This window comes from Budorcas taxicolor, chromosome 6 (assembly GCF_023091745.1).
Source record: "Budorcas taxicolor isolate Tak-1 chromosome 6, Takin1.1, whole genome shotgun sequence".
Taxonomy (NCBI): Eukaryota; Metazoa; Chordata; class Mammalia; order Artiodactyla; family Bovidae; genus Budorcas; species Budorcas taxicolor.
In genome coordinates, this window is record NC_068915.1 from 104,718,923 (window position 1) to 104,737,509 (window position 18,587).

Consider the following 18,587-nt stretch of genomic DNA (forward strand, 5'->3'; position numbering starts at 1 on the left):
GGGCTCAGCCGGCAGCGGAAGCATCGCGACAACACCGCCCCTCCCACAGCATTGGGCCGGCGGCACCCGCCCTCTGACTTCCGGTTGCCTCACTTCCGCCAGGAGGTGTGGTCGCGGGGCGCCTCCGAAGCGAATTCTGCGCGCGGAAGCCCTGGAGGGAGGTGCAGGTTATTGAGCCTTGCGGGAAGCCGCGATTCCACGTGCTCCTCTCCGGGCGGGTTGAAACCGTTGGCGGGCGCTGGCTGAGAGGTGAGGGGCGGTGGCTCAGAGGTCCGACCTGGGAGGCTGGAGCTCAGGCTCTGGGGCGGGGGGTGGAATGGGGTAGGGTGGGCGCACTGTGGCCGTTGCCTGCGTTTCCACCGTTAGAGAGTCTTTCCTTTGGCTTAAACGCATGGAAGAAAGAAGTGCATTCAAGTTTCATTCGTGCTCTGGGGGAAATGGAAGAAGTCCTGGAGTTAGAATGACCAGTTCCTCTGGATTTTAAAATGGAAAAGTCGGTGCCGGGAACCCCGCAGAGGGGGTTCCAGCCGGGATGGTTGGTTGGTTCCCCCACCGGACTGCGTTGTGCAGGCTTGCTGCATGTTGGGATCGAGGCCCTTGCCTTCTTTGAGTCTTGGGGAGTTCGATCCCCAAGGAGGAGGCCCTTAGGGCATAGTGGTTGAGAGCGCGGGGCTTTAGGGCCGGGAGTAGCTGCGTTGTGAATCCAGGTTTGCCACCAACTGCACGTGTAGCTTGCTGACAGTTACTGAACCCCTTTGTGCCTGGTCTGTCGAAAGGGGATAATAATAGAACCTACCGAACTCAGAGGATTCTTGTGAGTATTACAGGAGCCAGGGCTTGGCACATAGTAGATGATCCGTCAGTGTCCGGATTTGCTGCAGCCCCTGCCTTTGTGGAGAGGTTAGAGGCGCGAGGTGGGGTTTGATGCTTGAAGCCTACTGTTCTTGCAGAGTGCCTACCTGGGACTTATACACACAGCACCCCCAGTCCCCCCAGTGCCTAACGTAGTGCCTGACGTGTCGGCTTCCACAGGTAGTTATTACACCAATGAATAGATGCTGTTTAAACCACTGCTGTTGATGTAGTATGTGGGGAGGGTGTGAGACTGGAACTTAGGGTTTGAGAGACACCGCTCGGCTTCTGTGAGCCTTGGCTCATCTGTCAAGTGGAGATGGATGTGCCTTCCTTGAGAGTCTTTGCAGAGCAAGGAAGAGATCCTGCCTGACTATATACCCTACAGTCAGGAGCTTCGGCGTCATGGTGTACAGTGTAAAGTGTGTCCCTTTCACCATGCCCCTGGTTTCTTGGAGTTTTCCTCTTGGGAGGAGGTCGGGGCTAGCCTAGTTGGCCTGATGGATTGTTTCACAGCCTGGAGAACTTAAGTCCCTAGGGGTCAGTGACTTGCTTCAGGTCTCAGGGCTCACTGGAGGCTGTTGACAGCTTGGCCCTTAAAGTGGGCAGTTTTGGTGGTGATGGTGTCAGTGGGATTTAGGTCTGTGTGTGTATGTTTGTGAAGGAATTGTTTTTTAAGAATAGTAAGACAATACAAAAATGTGTAAAGAGGAAGGTTAAAAAATTGCCAACATCCGCTGGATCATGGAAAAAGCAAGAGAGCTCCAGAAAAACATCTATTTCTGCTTTATTGACTATGCCAAAGCCTTTGACTGTGTGGATCACAATAAACTGAAAAATTCTGAAAGAGATGGGAATACCAGACCACCTGACCTGCTTCTTGAGAAATCTGTATGCAGGTCAGGAAGCAACAGTTAGAACTGGACACGAAACAACAGACTGGTTCCAAATAGGAAAAGGAGTACGTCAAGGCTGTATATTGTCACCCTGCTTATTTAACTTCTATGCAGAGTACATCATGAGAAACGCTGGGCTGGAAGAAGCACAAGCTGGAATCAAGATTGCCGGGAGAAAGATCAATAACCTCAGATAGGCAGATGACACCACCCTTATGGCAGAAAGTGAAGAGGAACTAAAAAGCCTCTTGATGAAAGTGAAAGAGGAGAGTGAAAAAGTTGGCCTAAAGCTCAACATTTGGAAAACGAAGATCATGGCATCCGGTCCCATCACTTCATGGGAAATAGATGGGGAAACAGTGGAAACAGTGTCAGACTTAATTTTTTTGGGCTCCAAGATCACTGCAGATGGTGACTGCAGCCATGAAATTAAAAGACGCTTACTCCTTGGAAGAAAAGTTATGACCAACCTAGATAGCATATTCAAAAGCAGAGACATTACTTTGCTGACTAAGGTCCATCTAGTCAAGGCTGTGGTTTTTCCAGTGGTCATGTATGGATGTGAGAGTTGGACTGCGAAGAAGGCTGAGCGCCGAAGAATTGATGCTTTTGAACTGTGGTGTTGGAGAAGGCTCTTGAGAGTCCCTTGGACTGCAAGGAGATCAGCCCTGGGATTTTTTTGGAAGGAATGATGCTAAAGCTAAAACTCCAGTACTTTGGCCACCTCATGCAAAGAGTTGACTCATTGGAAAAGACTCTGATGCTGGGAGGGATTGGGGGCAGGAGGAGAAGGGGATGACAGAGGATGAGATGGCTGGATGGCATCACGGACTCGATGGACGTGAGTCTGAGTGAACCCCGGGAGTTGGTGATGAACAGGGAGGTCTGGCTTGCTGTGATTCATGGGGTCGCAAAGAGTCGGACACGACTGAGCAACTGAACTGAACTGAAAAAATAAATAAGTAAATCACTCCAAATACAAGCTTGCCTGGTGACTCAGATGGGAAAGAATTTGCCTGTAATGCAGAAGACCCGGGTTGGATCCCTTGGTCAGGAAGATCCCCTGGAGAAGGGAATGACAACCCACTCCGGTATTCTGGCCTGGAGAATTCCACAGACAGAGGAGCTTGGCGGGCTACTGCCTATGGGATCGCAGAGTCAGACACGACTGAGCAATTTACACGTTCACTTCACAATCTCAGAACCAATTTGAGTTCATGTTATCAGGGAACAGGATGGTAGTTTAGGCACCCAGGGGATGGGGAGTCAGCAGAGACAGGTGAGTTTATGAAGATAAGATGGGTAGATTGAGGGTCATATTTAAAGAAGCAGTGTTTGGAGGGGACTGGGAGAAATATCACTGATTTGCAAGTAAATAGACCACAAGAAATTTTACCATTGAGTAAGGATTTGTCTTTCAAATCTGGTATCTTTAATTTTCCACACAATACTGTATGGTATTAGACCCATTTTATAGATAAACAGATTCTGAGAAGCTTAGGTATCAGGTCATTTAGTTTTTAATTGGCAGATGCAGACTCCAGCTCAGATCCTCTGGCCCTGAGTCCAGGCCCAGGTCAACAGAAGGTGGCCACCAGCTTGATAAGAGGAGACTGAGGTCCCTGAATTGCTTCACACGTTCCCAGCTCCTAGGGATGCTGTCTGCTACCCATCAGCTCAGCACTACTGTTCAATACCCATCATCCTCTGCTGTGACATGGGTGGTCTCCTTGTCCAGTGTGGCCTAGCTTAAGAATAAAAGACTTAGGGTTGTAATATTTTTAAATGAACAGTCATGACTTAACAGGGCACTTAGCCAGGTATATAGGTGTCATGAAAGTCTTAATGCAACATGGTTTTAGCTTTTCTAACTTGTGAAGTCCAAATGTTACAAATTTACCAAAACATCATTTGAAAATGTGACTGTTTAAATTTCTTTCACATTTATTGAGTCCTGTGAAGTTCGAATGAGTTGTCTTTTGTGTGTAGGAGGTGCTTGCTGTTTTCATTTGGAGGGGCTGCATTTTCACAGGTGTGTCTTTTTGTAAGTTTGTAACATGTCCACTTCTGAAATTGTCAAACCTGCACTAGGATTTGCCACACTTGAGTCTGCTGTGCAGTTTGGATGGTTTTGATCTTACCGTTGTTTGTTGCCGCTTCCTCCCACCACAGACACACATATCAGTGTTTACGTGCAAAAGAAAGATACTTCCCTGGAGGGCTGGGTGAAGAGGGACGGGTAAGCTCCTTTCAGAGCTTATCTCCTTAGCAAGCAGGCAGCCACACTGCCGGGTGTAGATCAAGGCTCAGTATGCAGCTGTGGCTCTAAAACTCCAGAGGAAGGCCCTAGGAGAATGAGTTCCAGCTTACTGTGCAAGCTACCCATTCTATCTTTGAAAAAAATCCCAACAGATTTCTGAATGTGAACATATGCTACAAAAGACCAAATGAAAACGATTGGAGAGGTATCTTTCCAATCTACATGTGACCAAAATCTAATTCTTTCCTGAATTGATGTTTACGCTGTGTGTGTCTAATCACTAGAGAGAAGACATGTTTTGCACAAATATGCTGAGCACCACTTTTTGTCAACATCACTGGCTTCATTCAGTAGGGAAATTTTGTCTCCAGCCATCCTTCTCAGGACTTTTAATTACTGACCTTCCATGACAGGCTGCATCTCTCAACTGGATCTCAAAGCTTGGCAAAGCCTTCCTCCCCTCCCCTCTTTGCCTCAAACAAGATACAGAATAGACCTCAAAAATAAAGGTTGGAAAGCTGTAGGCCATAGCTGCAGTTTGAGGGGGTTATTCTTTTCATGGTCGAATCTCACTGTGAAAGTACTTTCAACATTGTCAGCAGGTAATTGAGTTTGTCCCAGCTGCTTCCCACTGTGTGTAAGGGGGCAGTCCATCTCTCGCTGACTATGGTTTACTCTCGTTTTGAGACCAAAGTGCCCTTGTATGCATGCGTGTTCAGTAGTTTGCCAACTCTTTTGCAACTCCATGGACTGTACCCCGAGAGGCTTCTCTGTCCATGGAATTCTCCAGGTAAGAATACTGGAGTGGGTTAGCCATTTCCTTCTTCAGGGCATCTTCCTGACCCAGGGACCAAAGCTGCTTTGCAGGCGGATTCTTTACCACTGAGCCACCAGGGAAGCCCGGCTGCTTTTGTTGCCTGCCAGCAACCTGGTCATCCTGCTGAGAGCAGAATGCTGGCTTTGGGGGAGTGGGTCACAGTCCACGTGAGACCAGCTCCCCCGGACCTGTGACTGTTTCATACGTCTTTCAGCGTAACCAGGTGAGAAGATGCTCTTGGTTGGTGCACATCCCAGAACAGTCAGGCTTTCTTTCCTTTGGATTTGCTGCTCGGCTGTAACTAACCCCATGTAACCCTGATGGAGAGCTGAAGAAGGGGGTCTCTGGGTCAGGGGCCCACGTTTTATAAGCACATTAATCAAACTGCAGGGCAAGAGACCTCCAAGAGAGACCAGCTGAGCCTCTGTAAACCCTGGAGTTGCAGCCAGGATGTACATTTTCATTTGAGGCCGAATGGAGGGGAATAGCCCTGCTCCTTTCTTAGGTTTGTCCTCTCTAGCAGTGACTCAGAAGGTGGGAGTACAGGAGAGATGGTGATCTCGTGCATGAGAATTTTCCATGAACCAGGAGTAGTCTCTCATTTATGCCAGAGGAGTCTCAGATGAAGTCTTAACCTGAACAGTGTACTTGACCCTTACCTTCATGATGAGAAAGAACATGCTGGGTTAAACATTTGTTCTCAGTATTTTTGCTCTGAAACTTATTTATAATGTAAAATGATAATCTAGTGATTAAAAAATCAAGATCTTAATGACCCAGATAGCCACTATGGTGTGATCACTCACCTAGAACCAGACACCCTGGACTGTGAAGTCAAGTGGGCCTTAGGAAGCATCACTAAGAACAAAGCTAATGGAGGTGATGGAATTCCAGCTGAGCTATTTCAAATGCTAAAAGATGATGCTATGAAAGTGCTGTAGTCAATTGCCAGCAAATTTGGAAAACTCAGCAGTGGCTACGGGACTGGGAAAAGTCAGTTTTTATTCCAATCCCAAAGAAAGGCAATGCCAAAGAATGTTCAAACTGCTGCACAATTCTACTCATCTCACACACCAGTAAAGCAATGCACAAAATTCTCCAAATACATCTTCGACAATATGTGAACTGAGAACTTCCAAATGTTCCAGCTGGATTTAGAAAAGGCAGAGGAACCAGAGATCAAATTGCCCACATCCTTTGGATCATTGAAAAAGCAAGAGAATTCCAGAAAAACATCTACTTCTGCTTTATTAACTATGCCAAGTCTTTGAATGTGTGGATCACATCAAACTGGAAAATTCTTAAAGAGATGGGAGTACCAGACCACCTGACCTGCCTCTTGAGAAACCTATATGCAGGTCAGGAAGCAACAGTTAGAACCAGACATGGAACAATGGACTGGTTCTAAATTGGGAAGGTAGTATGTTGAGGCCGTATATTGTTACCCTGCTTATTTAACTTATATGCAGAGTACATCATGCAAAATAGTGGGCTGGATGAAGCACAAGCTGGAATCAAGATTGCTGGGAGAAATATCAATAATCTCAGATATGCAGCTGACACCATCCTAATGGCAGAAAGTGAAGAGGAACTGAAGAGCGTCTTGATGAAGGTGAAACAGGAAAGTGAAAGGGCTGGTTTATAGCTCAACATTCAAATAACTAAGATCATGGCATTGAATCCGATCACTTCATGGCAAATAGATGGGAAAATAGTGGAAACAGTGACAGACTTTTTTCTTGGCTCCAAAATCTCTGCCGATGGTGACTGCAGCCATGAAATTAAAAGATGCTTGCTCTTTGAAAGAAAAGCTATGACCAACCTAGACAGCATATTAAAAAGCAGAGACATTACTTTGCTAACAAAGGTCCTTCTAGTCAAAGCTATGGTTTTTCCAGTCGTCATGTATGGATGTGAGAGTTGGACTGTAAAGAAAGCTGAGTGCTGAAGAACTGATGCTTTTCAACTGTGGTGTTGAAGAAGACTCTTGAGAGTCTCTTGGACTGCAAGGAGATCAAACCAGTCAATCCTAAAGGAAATCACTCCTGAATATTCATTGGAAGGATTGATGCTGAAGCTCCAATCCTTTGGCCACCTGATGCGAAGAACTGACTTATAGAAAAAGACCTTGATGCTGGGAAAGATTGAAGGAGGGAGCAGAAGCGGGTGACAGAGAATGAGATGGTTAGATGGTATCACCTACTCGATGGACATGAGTTTGAGCAAGCTCCAAGAGTTGGTGATGGACAGGGAAGCCTGGTGCGCTGCAGTCCGTGGGGTTGCAAAGAGTCGGACACAACTGAGCAACTGAACTGAATCTTGGAAAGTTACAGTGATTTCTGGCACACTTATAAATGAATTTGTGTTTTGTTGAGGGCAGTAGCACCTCCATGAACTTTTTAAACAGTAGTTATGTGTAGGTGTGGACCCACTGAATCATGGGGCAGTGCTCCAGATGTCTGGGTTTGGGAGCCCACTCCAGTAGTTGCACACCCAGCATTGGGACACCTGGAAGGTTTCTGTGGTTTCTGATTGATCCAACAGGGGACCACGCCTGCTCCCGGCCACTGAAACTGAGGTGCACATCTGCATTTTTAACACCTGTGGATACATGGTTATGCCCGTATGAGTGCTGTTTGTGCTTATAGGAATGATTTTTAGGCCTCTTCTCCACTCTCTAAACTTTCCGTGATCCCCCTTTGGCTGTGTTCTTATTGTATTTGGGGACTCGGAGTACTTTTAAGTGCTCACCTAGAGGCAGTAGAGAGACAGAGACTGCCTGTGTGCACTTAAAAGTTTTTGGAAAAGTAGGATATTGCACATGACGTCCCCAAACTTCATCTCTAGAGCCAACCTGCCAAGTTTAAATCCTGGTTCTGCTACTGCGTGACTTTGGACAGTTTCCTTAGTCTGAGTCCCGATACCAAGTATAAATTGTGAACAACGATAGTCCTTCCCTCATAGGGTTGCTGTGAGGGTTAATGAAGTCCATACACGTAAAGCTTTTAGAATAAAGCCCAGTGCGTGGTGAGCACACGCTCAACCAGTTTTAGCTGTGTTAATATTGTTGAATAGTTTTACTTAGGTGATGGTAAAGGTTAATATAGATTACGAATCAGCTTTGATTCTGTTGTGTTATTTTCATGTGAAGAGTTAGCTGTCTGAGTCATATATTTGGAAAAGAAGTTTCACATTACAATGATAATTATCTTTTTTTCCTTTTTAATTTTTTTTTAGGACAGGGCTTAAAACCCATCTTGGGTAAAAAAAAAAAAACTATTTAATCATTTAGCTAAAAATGGTATTTTTTACATGCAATGCATGTGGTGAATCAGTGAAGAAGGTACAAGTGGAAAAGCACGTGGCTCTTTGCCGAAACTGCGAATGTCTTTCCTGCATCGACTGCGGCAAAGACTTCTGGTAAGTCCATGTGGATCTGTACGAAATGTCCAAACCAGTGATGGGATCGTTGGTTCCACAAAGCATTAAAACAAAAAAAGAGCAAGAGGCAAATTTGAGGAAAGAAAATGAAGAAAAAAATGTAGAGCCTGCCAGGACCATTTGCTCTTTAAAGGTGATGCAAAGAGAAGACTCAGAAAGAAGGGAGTTGCGGGTTTGGTCATAATCTGATGAGTCCGTGGCACTTGCTGACCTGTCCTTGGCACCGTTACCGGAGCCAGGGAGGTGACCATGCTGAGCAGGGTTTCTGGGTGTGGTGTGCTGATCACAGGGAAGCGATGGATTTACAGACCAGAAAATGAAGTTATTCATTCACAGTGGAGATACCTGGGAGAAGAGACCTGCTCCTCTCCCAGAAAATCAGAGGTGATGGAGGGAGTGAAGCTCCTGGCCCCGAGTGTGGCAGGTGCTTCCAGTGAAGGGGTCTCTGGAGAGGTGAGGACTGAGGGGAGGGGGCAGGGTGGGTCCTGCCCATCCAGTGTTTCTCAGGGAGGGTCGTCTGCAGTTGGCTAATCTCATTCCTGCACTGATTGCCTTCAGCTTCAGAGGGTTCAGCTTTTGGCACATGGGCCCTACTGGCCTCTGTAGCATTTGAGGGATATTTGCAAACAGTCCCTTTTAATTTCATTCTAAAGCAGTGGTTAAAAAAAAAAGTTTGGAAACTGATAAAGTCTTTGTTCATACCTAATCCTAGGAGGAAGGATATACAGAAACAGGTGAAAATAGGGCTGTTACTCATTAAGGGACTTTGCCCCTGACCTCTTCCCAATGTTTCCCCAAGGACCCTATAGAGCTTCAAAGGATCATATAAGACAGAATCGAGTGTACTTTTTTTCCAAGACTCCCAAGATCCAGAACTTTCTCATGACCTGATACTACCATTTTATACCACCTTTTAACTTAGTCTATAGCTGATTATTGATTGTTCGCTATATATTACCAGGAAACCCTACAGGGTTTGTAACTTAAGATAAAGCCCTCCTGTTGCAGAGAATTCTTTTTTATTTATGACTATTTGCTTATGACTTAAAAAAAATAGTGCCTATCAATATGATTTTAAGACATTTGTATATAAAAATGGGTGGAAAGTTTGGTGATGGGATTTGAACAGTTGGGAGGAAGGAAAATGTGACGTGACGAGGAGGTTATCAGCGTAGTAAGTGAAAGGGATGGGGTGGCCGTGCAGAGCACAGATGGGAAGGTAAGTGTGCACTGCATGCTAGCTTTGCACAGAGACTCCGATTTGGGGATCATTGTAACGGTGGAACTTTCTCACTTTAAGGGGTGATGACTATAAAAACCATGTGAAATGCATAAGCGAAGATCAGAAGTATGGTGGCAAAGGGTATGAAGGCAAAACCCACAAAGGCGATATTAAACAGCAGGCTTGGATTCAGGTAAGGTCTTCCTGATTCACCAAGGAGCTTCATCTGTCACCTGCTTTCTTGGGAAACCTAGATAGCCAAGAATTAATGCATCTTATGCAAGCAAGTACATTCACAGGGTTGTACGACCATCACCATCATCCATCTCCAGAACTGTTTCATCTTTTGATAGAGGTTACATCTGAACCTGTAGCTCTCTCTAAGTAGTATTGACATCTTAATATTGTCTTCAGTTCTTGGACATGGGACGTCTTTCTGTTTTCTTGTATCTTCTTTAATTTCTCTCAGCAGTGTTTTTTAGTTGTCAGTATATATGTAGTTTACCTCGTCGGTTGGTTAAGTTTATCCCTAAGTATTTTATTCTTTTTGATAGTAATATAAGTTGAATTGTTTATTAATTTCCTCTCCAATTTGTTCTTTGTTAGTGTAGGGAAATGCAGCTTGATTTCTGAGTGTTGATTTTTGTATACTGCAACTGCTGAACTTAATTAGTCCTAAAGATTCTTTCTGTGCAATCTTTTGGGTTTTTGACCTGTAAGAAGACCATGTTATCTGGGAACAGAGATCATTTTACTTCTTTCTTTCCACTTTGGATGCCTTATATTTCTTGCCTTAGTCTTGGGGAGATAGTGAAGGAGAGGAAAGCCTGGCGGGCTGTAGTCCATGAGGTTGCAAAAAGTCAGACATGACTTAGCAACTGAATGGCAACAATAAATTACTCTGGACTTTGAGCACTCTGTTGAATCTGTAAACATAGGCATTAACCCAGAATCTGGACTTGAGGTGTGAACCCAGTAGTTTGGCTTTCATGAAACTCATCTGTCGATTGTTTATTGCTTTTATCTTCCTTTTCTGTAGAAAATTCATGAATTGATAAAAAGACCCAATGTCAGCCCCAAAGTGAGGGAACTGTTGGAGCAAATTAGTGGTTTTGACAACGTTCCCAGGAAAAGGGCAAAATTTCAGGTATGTATTTGACTGGACTTCCCTGAATGGAGGGGATATGGGCACTTCAGTGACAGCTTCTGTACCTGTCAGCATATGGGATAAGTGGGGTTTTTTTTCTTTTTTCTTTTTCACCCATTCAGAATTGGATGAAGAACAGTTTAAAAGTTCATAATGAATCTATCCTGGAGCAGGTGTGGAATATCTTTTCCGAAGCTTCCAGCAGTGTAAGTCTGATCTCACTCTAGACTTGCAGTGTGGCAAAAGTGGTCAGTAAGAATGAAACGGGAATGTCTTATTTTTGGAGGTCAAGACAGCCTTCTTTTTCAGAAAGCCTCTTTGTGCCTTCATTAATGGAAAGGAGTACACTGGGTGCACTGCAGAGATTTCTTTAGTGTGCAGAGAAAGGTGTTTAATCCCTATGTTTGATAACAATATCAAACAATCCTGATGTTTGATAGCAATACCAGCTGACTAGACTTGATCGGCTTAGACACCAAGTAGTGGGATGATTGGAAAAGAACAGGTGCTTTGGGTTTCTGACAGACCCAGTTTGAATCCTTGCTTTGCTGTTCGCCAGGCATTTGCTCTCGGACATTTTATTTAACCTCTCTGAGCCTTCGTTTCCTTGTCTTAAATAGAGGTGGATCGTTAGACTAAGTAGGGGCTTCCTAGATGGCTCAGTGGAAAGAATCGGCCTGCGGTGCGGGAGACCTGTGTTTGATCCCTGGGTCGGGAAGATCCCCTGGAGGAGGGCATGGCAATCCACGCCAGTATTATTGCCTGGGAAATCCCATGGACAGAGAAGCCTGGTGGGCCACACAGTCCATGGCGTCACAAAAGAGTTGGACGTGACTTAGCGACTAAGCAACAACACAAAAGACTCAGTACTTACTGTGCCCAATACCTGTCAGGCCCTGAACAAAAAACAGAAAAACATCTCAGGAGGGTGATAGTGGCAGGAGGGAAAAATAAACAGGTTGAGGACGAGAGAGGGTGACCAGGTATTCTGGTAGGTGTGGGGTGAGGGGACGTGTCCTAGTATTAAAGCAGATGAGGGAGTACAAGCCTCCCAGCTCGTGCCCAGCAGGGCGTGGGCGCTTGGTCGGTGCTGGTCTTCTTCCTTCTGGTGGCCAGAGGGATTGCTTGGAGCACATCAGTAGACCACCTTCCGAGAAGATGTTTTGATCCACGAGGCCCCAGATGTGAAATACACCTGCAGAAAGTTGTAGTGTGACATCTTGTAGGCATGTCCTTGCTTCCGTTGTTCAACATTTTTTCTCATTAACTCAGTTGCACTTTGCCCCTACTTGGGGCTTATATCCCATCTGAAGACATTATTAGTGTTTCAGAACAACAGTGGGATCCAACTGGTCTTTTATTCTCCTCACAGTCGTCAGCAGTTGATGTGCTTTATGCAGAGAGAATGGTTTTGACCACAAATTGGGATAAAAAATGAAACTTTTTCTTGGCATGCATCTAGCATTTGTCTCTAAACACACAAATTGGCCCTTGAAACCTTATAACCAGTCATTCAATTGGCACTTGCGTGGCACCTGTTTTTTTAAAGGTTATTTCCATTATTTGGGGCTTCCCTTGTGGCTCAGCTGGTAAAGAATCCGTCTGCAATGCAGGAGACCTGGTTTCGATTCCTGGGTTGGGAAGATCCCCTGGAGAAGGGAAAGGCCTGGAGAATTCTACAGACTGTATAGTCCATGGGGTTGCAAAGGGTCAGACACGACTGAGTGACTTTCATTATCACTTCCATTATTTTAATTAACAGTCATAAAAGTTTGTGGTTATTTAGCTTAACTCCAGAGTCCAAAAAATAGAGTTTTCCAATTTCATTTTTGAAGCTGTGAATATATAAGAATTAAATAAGATAACCAGTAAGCAACTCGTGGTGAACTCTGAGCTCTGCAAAAGGTAGCTTGTCGTTGCTTTTGGGCAGTGAACGTCCTGGCATGTGCCTGGAGTCGGAGGTGGAGATGGTGCCAAGGCTCTGGGGGGTGCTGGGCTGGAGGCTTTGTATCCTTCTCACGTGAAACACTCACTGCCCCAGTGCACAGCGCTCCTGGTTACTGTGGACCCAGCCTTCCTTGGACCTGGGTCCCTCCCTCCAGAGCTGTATTCTGGCAGGAGAGACCAACACCTGCTCTAAGAGCTGATGCTGTGATGTCGGGTGGTGACACAGGCCAGGAAGAAATGGGAGGCAGAGGACAGGGCAGAGAGGGAAGGAGGGGAGCGTCTCACTGTCAAGACAGAGGCAGTGAAATCGTGTCTGAGGAGACCACATTGGAGGAGAGTCTGGAACGAAGTAGGAAGCTGATGGGGAGTGAGTTTGTTCACTCATTGATTGAGGGGCTGCTGGGTGGGTGGGTGTCTCCCTCCCTCCTTCCTTCCTTCCTTCCCTCCTGTCTCCCCTCTCTCCCAGAAGCTGGGGTGCATGCAGGGGGTGGACTTAGTTAGGAAGTGGAGGCGGGGCAGCAGCCGGAGACTGGGCTGAAGGGGGCAGGCCTGGGGCTGCGGTGCTCAGACCCTGGTGGGTTGATGCTCACAACACACTGTACCATAGGATGGAACTTGTAGGACAGGGCAAGGTGTCCTGGTCCCCCTTCCTCATGAGTCCTTTCTGAACTCATCGCCTGCCTCCCCCACATGTGCCTGGATGATTTGATCTCTGAATTCTTACTGAAAAAACTCCAGTTGTTTAGTTTAGTCTCAATACCCTAAATACTACTCTTTGAGCCTACGACTGGGTCTTACAGGCTTCGTGAACTCAGCAGAGTGCTTGTACAGGAGTGAAAGCCAATCGTCCTCCATTTGGTCCCTTTGTGACCTCGCCTCTGAAAGGAGGAGGACTGCCACCTGGCCAGTTACTTAAGAGATGGAGCTTGACCGTGAGTCCCGGGGTTTGCAGGACACCTGCAGCAGCCCTGGAGCTGCAGACGCATCAGGGCTCATGGAGCAGTTCAGTGAATTGCTCCACGTACTCTCTTGGGAAGGGGCAGGCATGGAGGCCACACCATATTTATAGTGAGAGTGTAGCAGGCAGTGGGGCTGGCTGTGCTGAAGTCACTCGGTTTGAGTCAGGTGGTGCAGTAAATAGGAAGTTCGTCTTATTCCAGCACGTGTTTCCATGGTTCCTTACTTAATTCTTGACATTCCGCCCCGGTGTCCCTCCCTGACATTCCTCTCGGTAGCCATCCATCTGAACAGTGATGGTGATAAGGGCACCTCTGTCTAGTATTCAGGAGTTTACAAAACTCTTCCTGTACATCCAGCTGCTTTCTCAAGCTTAGCTCTTCTCATTTTATTTGTACATAAACTTCCCTGGTGGCTCAGAGGTTAAAGTGTCTGCCTCCAATGCGGGAGACCTGGGTTTGATCCCTGGGTCGGGAAGATCCTGTAGAGTAGGAAATGGTAACCCACTCCAGTATTCTTGCCTGGAAAGTCCCATGGACGGAGCCTGGTAGGCTACAGTCTACAGGGTCGCAAAGAGTCAGACACAACTGAGCGACTTTACTTTCACTTTCTTTCAAACTGTATTAGGTAGGTTTTTTTTATAGATGAGGAAATAGGTTTGGAGCTGATAAATACTTGCTTTGAGTCACCTGGCTAGTGAATAGAGCTGGAACTTGAACCCAGGCCTGCAGATGCATAAATCTGGTGGTTTCTGCCACACCTACATGCCTGTCTTCTACCTAACAGGTGGCTAGTGAGCCAGAATTAAAGGTCTGACTTTTCTGTGACATACAGATCCTTCATTTTTCCAGTGGAATGAAAATATCTGTTAAAGGCAGAGAGGAATGTGGGCTGGGGGTAGTTTTTCTCATTTTGTGTATTAACTGCTACATGTGAGCTATGGGGCTGGGGTGAGGGTCACAGTTATAAAATGGTAAGTAATAGTTTCCTTAGAGGAATTTATTCAGTAGATACACACAATGATATGTGTTTGGAATGAGTGTGTCTTGGTTTTGCTTAATAATAAGGAACCCGTCGGTAAGGGGCCAGATCAGCAGCCACCAGAGCCAGTGACCAAGCCATGTGCAGAGAACAACACCGAGGGCCCGCCCTCCAAAGCAAACAGCAGCACGGAAGAGCCAGCAGAGGCCAAGAAGAATAAGAGAGAAAGGAAGGCAGAACGGCAGAAGAATAGGAAAAAAGAAAAGAAAGAACTAAGACTAGAAAACCACCAGGAGAACGCAGAGAGTCAGAAGCCTAAAAAGCGCAAAGCGGCACAGGAGGCCGAGCAGGAGGCGGCTGACGGCTCCTCGGGGACGAAGAGCCAGAGCAAGAAGAGCAAGGCCATGCGCGCCCAGGATGGGGTGGTGGATGGAGGCGCTGAGGTCGGGGAGCAGACAGATGCTGGTCCAGGGAAAAGAAAGCGCAAGCACTCGGAAGGTTTGTGGCTCACTTACGCTCCAAGGGTTTGTTAAAGAATGTTTGAGCTGTGAGTTGGGGATAGATAAAAATGTGTCAGACCTTGCTGTTTGAAACCACTCGCGGCAAAGAGCATAAGGTTTGGGAGCAGGCCAGCCTGGGCTTAGTCTGGGGCAGGCGACACCACCTCTCAACTGCCCATTTTGTCATCTGCCTTGGAGGAGAAACCTCGGGGCTGGGGTGCCTGGGGGCATGAGCAAGGTGATGGGTGTTTTGTTTTTAGGGCCTTGGCCCTGTAGGCTTCATTAAATAGTAGGTGCTGTTATAAATGTGAAATCTGTTTTTTTTTCTTTTTTAATCTTCCTGATGACTTAGTTGAAGCAGATTCTAAGAAGAAAAAGATTAAGCTCCCAGAAAATTCTGAGGATGGAGAACCGGAAAACCATGAGGCTCCTGCTAAAGGTATGGCTGCTGTGCTTTGCAGCTCTGCCCCTCTAGGTTGGGGGAGAAGGGGGAGGGTTGCCCTCTTATAGCCACGCCCACTCTCCTCTCACCCCCTCTACCCCAGAGGTCAGCCTATCCCTTACTTCCATGTATCTCTCCGTTTTCCTCTCCATTTTGGAGTTGTGTCGTTTCCGAATGTGAGATAAATGGCATCATTTACTGTGTAACGGGCTTCCCTGATAGCTTAGTTCGTAAAGAATCCGCCTGCAATGCACGAGACCCCAGTTCCATCCCTGGGTTGAGAAGATCCCATGGAGAAGGGAAAGGCTACCCACTGCAGTATTTTGGCCTGGAGAATTCCATGGACCGTATAGTCCATCAGGTTGCAAAGAGTCGGACACAGCTGAGCGACTTTGACTTCGCACTGTGTAACCTTTTGAGACTGGCCCTTTTCACCCAGCCTTATTCTAGGGAGATTCATCCAGGTTGCTGCGCATCTCAGCAGTCCATTCCTCTGCACTGTGAGCAGTGGTCTGTGGGGTGAGTGTCCCACGGCTTGGTTATCTGTCATCTGTTGACGGACAGCTGGGTTATTTCCGGTTCGTGGTCCTGATGAATAAAGTGGCTGTAAGCCCTCATGTAGAGGTTTTCCTGCGTCGTGTTTTCTGGAAGAAGTGTTCAGCAGGTGCGGCAGCTGTGTGGCACATTACTTGCATGTTTGGTGTTTTAAGAAACAGGTTTTTCAAGAGTAGCTGCACCATGCTGGATTCCCACCAGCAGCGTGTGAGAGATCCAGTCTCCCTGCACCCTGGTCAGCATTTGCTGGTGGTGCTGCGTTTGTAGAGCAAGTTTTTGGTCTCGATGAAGCCTCATTTGTCAGTTTTTCCTTTAAGAGATGATACTTCTAAAGTCATCTAAGAACTCTTTGCCAGCCTTAAATCCATGGAGGTTTTTTTCTTTTTTCTTCTGTTTTTTTCTTAAAGGTCTTATAGTTGCATATTTTACACTCAAGTCCATGATCCATTTTGAGTTAATTTTTATGAGATATGAAACTTGGTTGAAGGTTTATTTCTTTGCTCATCAGTGTCTGGTTGGTCCACACCATTTAAAAAGGCTGTCTTTTCTCTCAGTGAAGGGCCTTTCTCCAGTATCGGTGTGGCTCTATTCTGGGTTCTCTCTCATTGTGTGTGTCCGTCCGTCCACCACACACTCTTGACTAGAGCAGGTATATCCAAAGTCTTGAAAAGGGGTAGGCTTATTCTCACTTTATTCTTTTGCAAAATTAGAAGATTTATAATAATCTTGCGTACGTCTATAAAAGGTCTTGCTGTGATGATAGAGGACTTGGATCAATTTGGGGAGAATTGATCACTTTATTTACTGTGTTGTCTTCCAAGCCATGAACGTGGCATGTCTGTTGATTTAAATCTTGGATTTCTTTCATCAGAACTATGTACCTTCTGTATACTCATCTTCATCTTCCCAGAAGCAAAGGTTCCCTAGATGAGTCGTAGCCTACTGACAATCTTTGCTTTGCTTCCTGTGTTTAGACAGCCCCTTGATCTCAGCAGATCCTTAGTAAATCTTGAGTTCATTAGACATAACTCATGTCTTTCTACAGGAATTTGTAGGATGGTGGTACTTAATGACACTTAGTTTTTCTGCTCACTCTGAGAATGAGTATTGTAGGCGATAGTCAGTGCCTCTCGGCCACTGTGATTGGACAGGTCAGGTGCCTGCTACACAGAGCTGTGGCATCCTGTTCATTCTGGCCTTGTTCATTTCCTGTGTAGCAAACAGGTGGTGCAGAAATGAGGCCTCATCGAGGCCAAAAACTTGCTCTACAAACGTCGTACCGCTACCAAATGTTGACTGGGGTGTAGGGAGACTGGATCTCTCACACACGGCTGTTGTTTCTTAACCCTTTTGGTAGTACCACAAAACACAGTATTTTACATATTATTTTCTATATTGTAGGTAAATTCAACTGGAAGGGAACTATTAAAGCAGTTCTGAAACAGGCCCCAGACAACGAAATAACAATCAAGAAGCTAAGAAAAAAGGTATGAAGGGTGTGAATCAGGTATATAATGCTGGGGAGAATCAGTTCTTTATTTTTAAATGTATAGTTTTGTTCTGTTTTTCTACATCTGAAACACTGTAAACTTGTGTGTGTGTACACACTGTAAACAAAGGTGTGTGTATGTCTCAGTGACGTTCAAGCTTCTCCTTTTTAGCCCTTCAGAGTGCGGGTGGGGATGGAGTCACCCCAATCCACATCTCCTCAGCCGGAGCAGCGTCGGTGTTAAATCTGACTGCTCTAGATATGTTACTGTCTTTTGATTATTCCAGGACAGTGTTTTCTTCCCTTTTTGTAATTTTTTTTTAACTGGTGTCTGACACAGGCGGCCAAGTGTCACACATGTGCAGCTGTGTGAATTGCCACAAGCAGGACACCCCCGTGTAACCAGCACCTGGGTTCTTTCATTTGTCACTGTCTGCTGTGCTGGGAGCCAGAAAACTAACACAGAGGGTAAATTTTCAGGACAAATACGTATTTGACCACTGTTTTTCTTTGTGAAGGTTTTAGCTCAGTATTATGCGGTGACGAATGAACATCACAAATCTGAAGAGGAACTCCTGGTCATCTTCAACAAGAAAATTAGCAAGAACCCCACCCTGAAGTTATTGAAGGACAAGGTCAAGCTTTTAAAATGAACATTTTTATATTTAACAGTTGAGTCCATTCTGTTGATCTCTTTCCTTTCATAGTTGTTTGTAAAACATGTAATGAATTGTAACAACTTGAATTTTTCCTTCCAAAGCCGTATTTTTAAGTTAAGAAAAAAGTATATTTTGGTAGAACTTCTATGACAAAATAAAATATATTCTTATCCCAAGTTCTAATTCTGTAGCAGCAAAAATTATTGTACTTAAAATACTCTCGTATGGGAAATAGTACCAAATGTGAGAAGTCAAAAAATAACTTGGTCAGACTAGAAAGCATTTGTTTTTATCACATGATTTTCTAAACATTTAGAGGGCTTACGGGAGGTAATTTTTTGTGTGGTTTAAATGCATGTGACAGTTGTGTTTCACCCAGGAGCAGGGGAAACAGTCCCTTCTGTGTAATAACCCTTGCCCAG

General features: G+C 45.5%; 1 protein-coding gene across 1 annotated transcript; it reads left to right on the top strand.

Moving 5' to 3' along the window:
* The first annotated feature begins 113 nt into the window (after positions 1-113).
* LYAR (Ly1 antibody reactive) lies at positions 114-18,303 on the top strand. Its single transcript, XM_052642149.1, has 9 exons — positions 114-249; positions 8,063-8,245; positions 9,567-9,681; positions 10,528-10,635; positions 10,758-10,841; positions 14,607-15,018; positions 15,373-15,459; positions 17,419-17,504; positions 18,025-18,303. Exons 2-9 carry the CDS (start codon positions 8,124-8,126, stop codon positions 18,157-18,159), a joined length of 1,149 nt encoding a protein of 382 aa, XP_052498109.1. The 5' UTR covers positions 114-249; positions 8,063-8,123; the 3' UTR covers positions 18,160-18,303.
* The last annotated feature ends 284 nt before the right edge of the window (positions 18,304-18,587 follow it).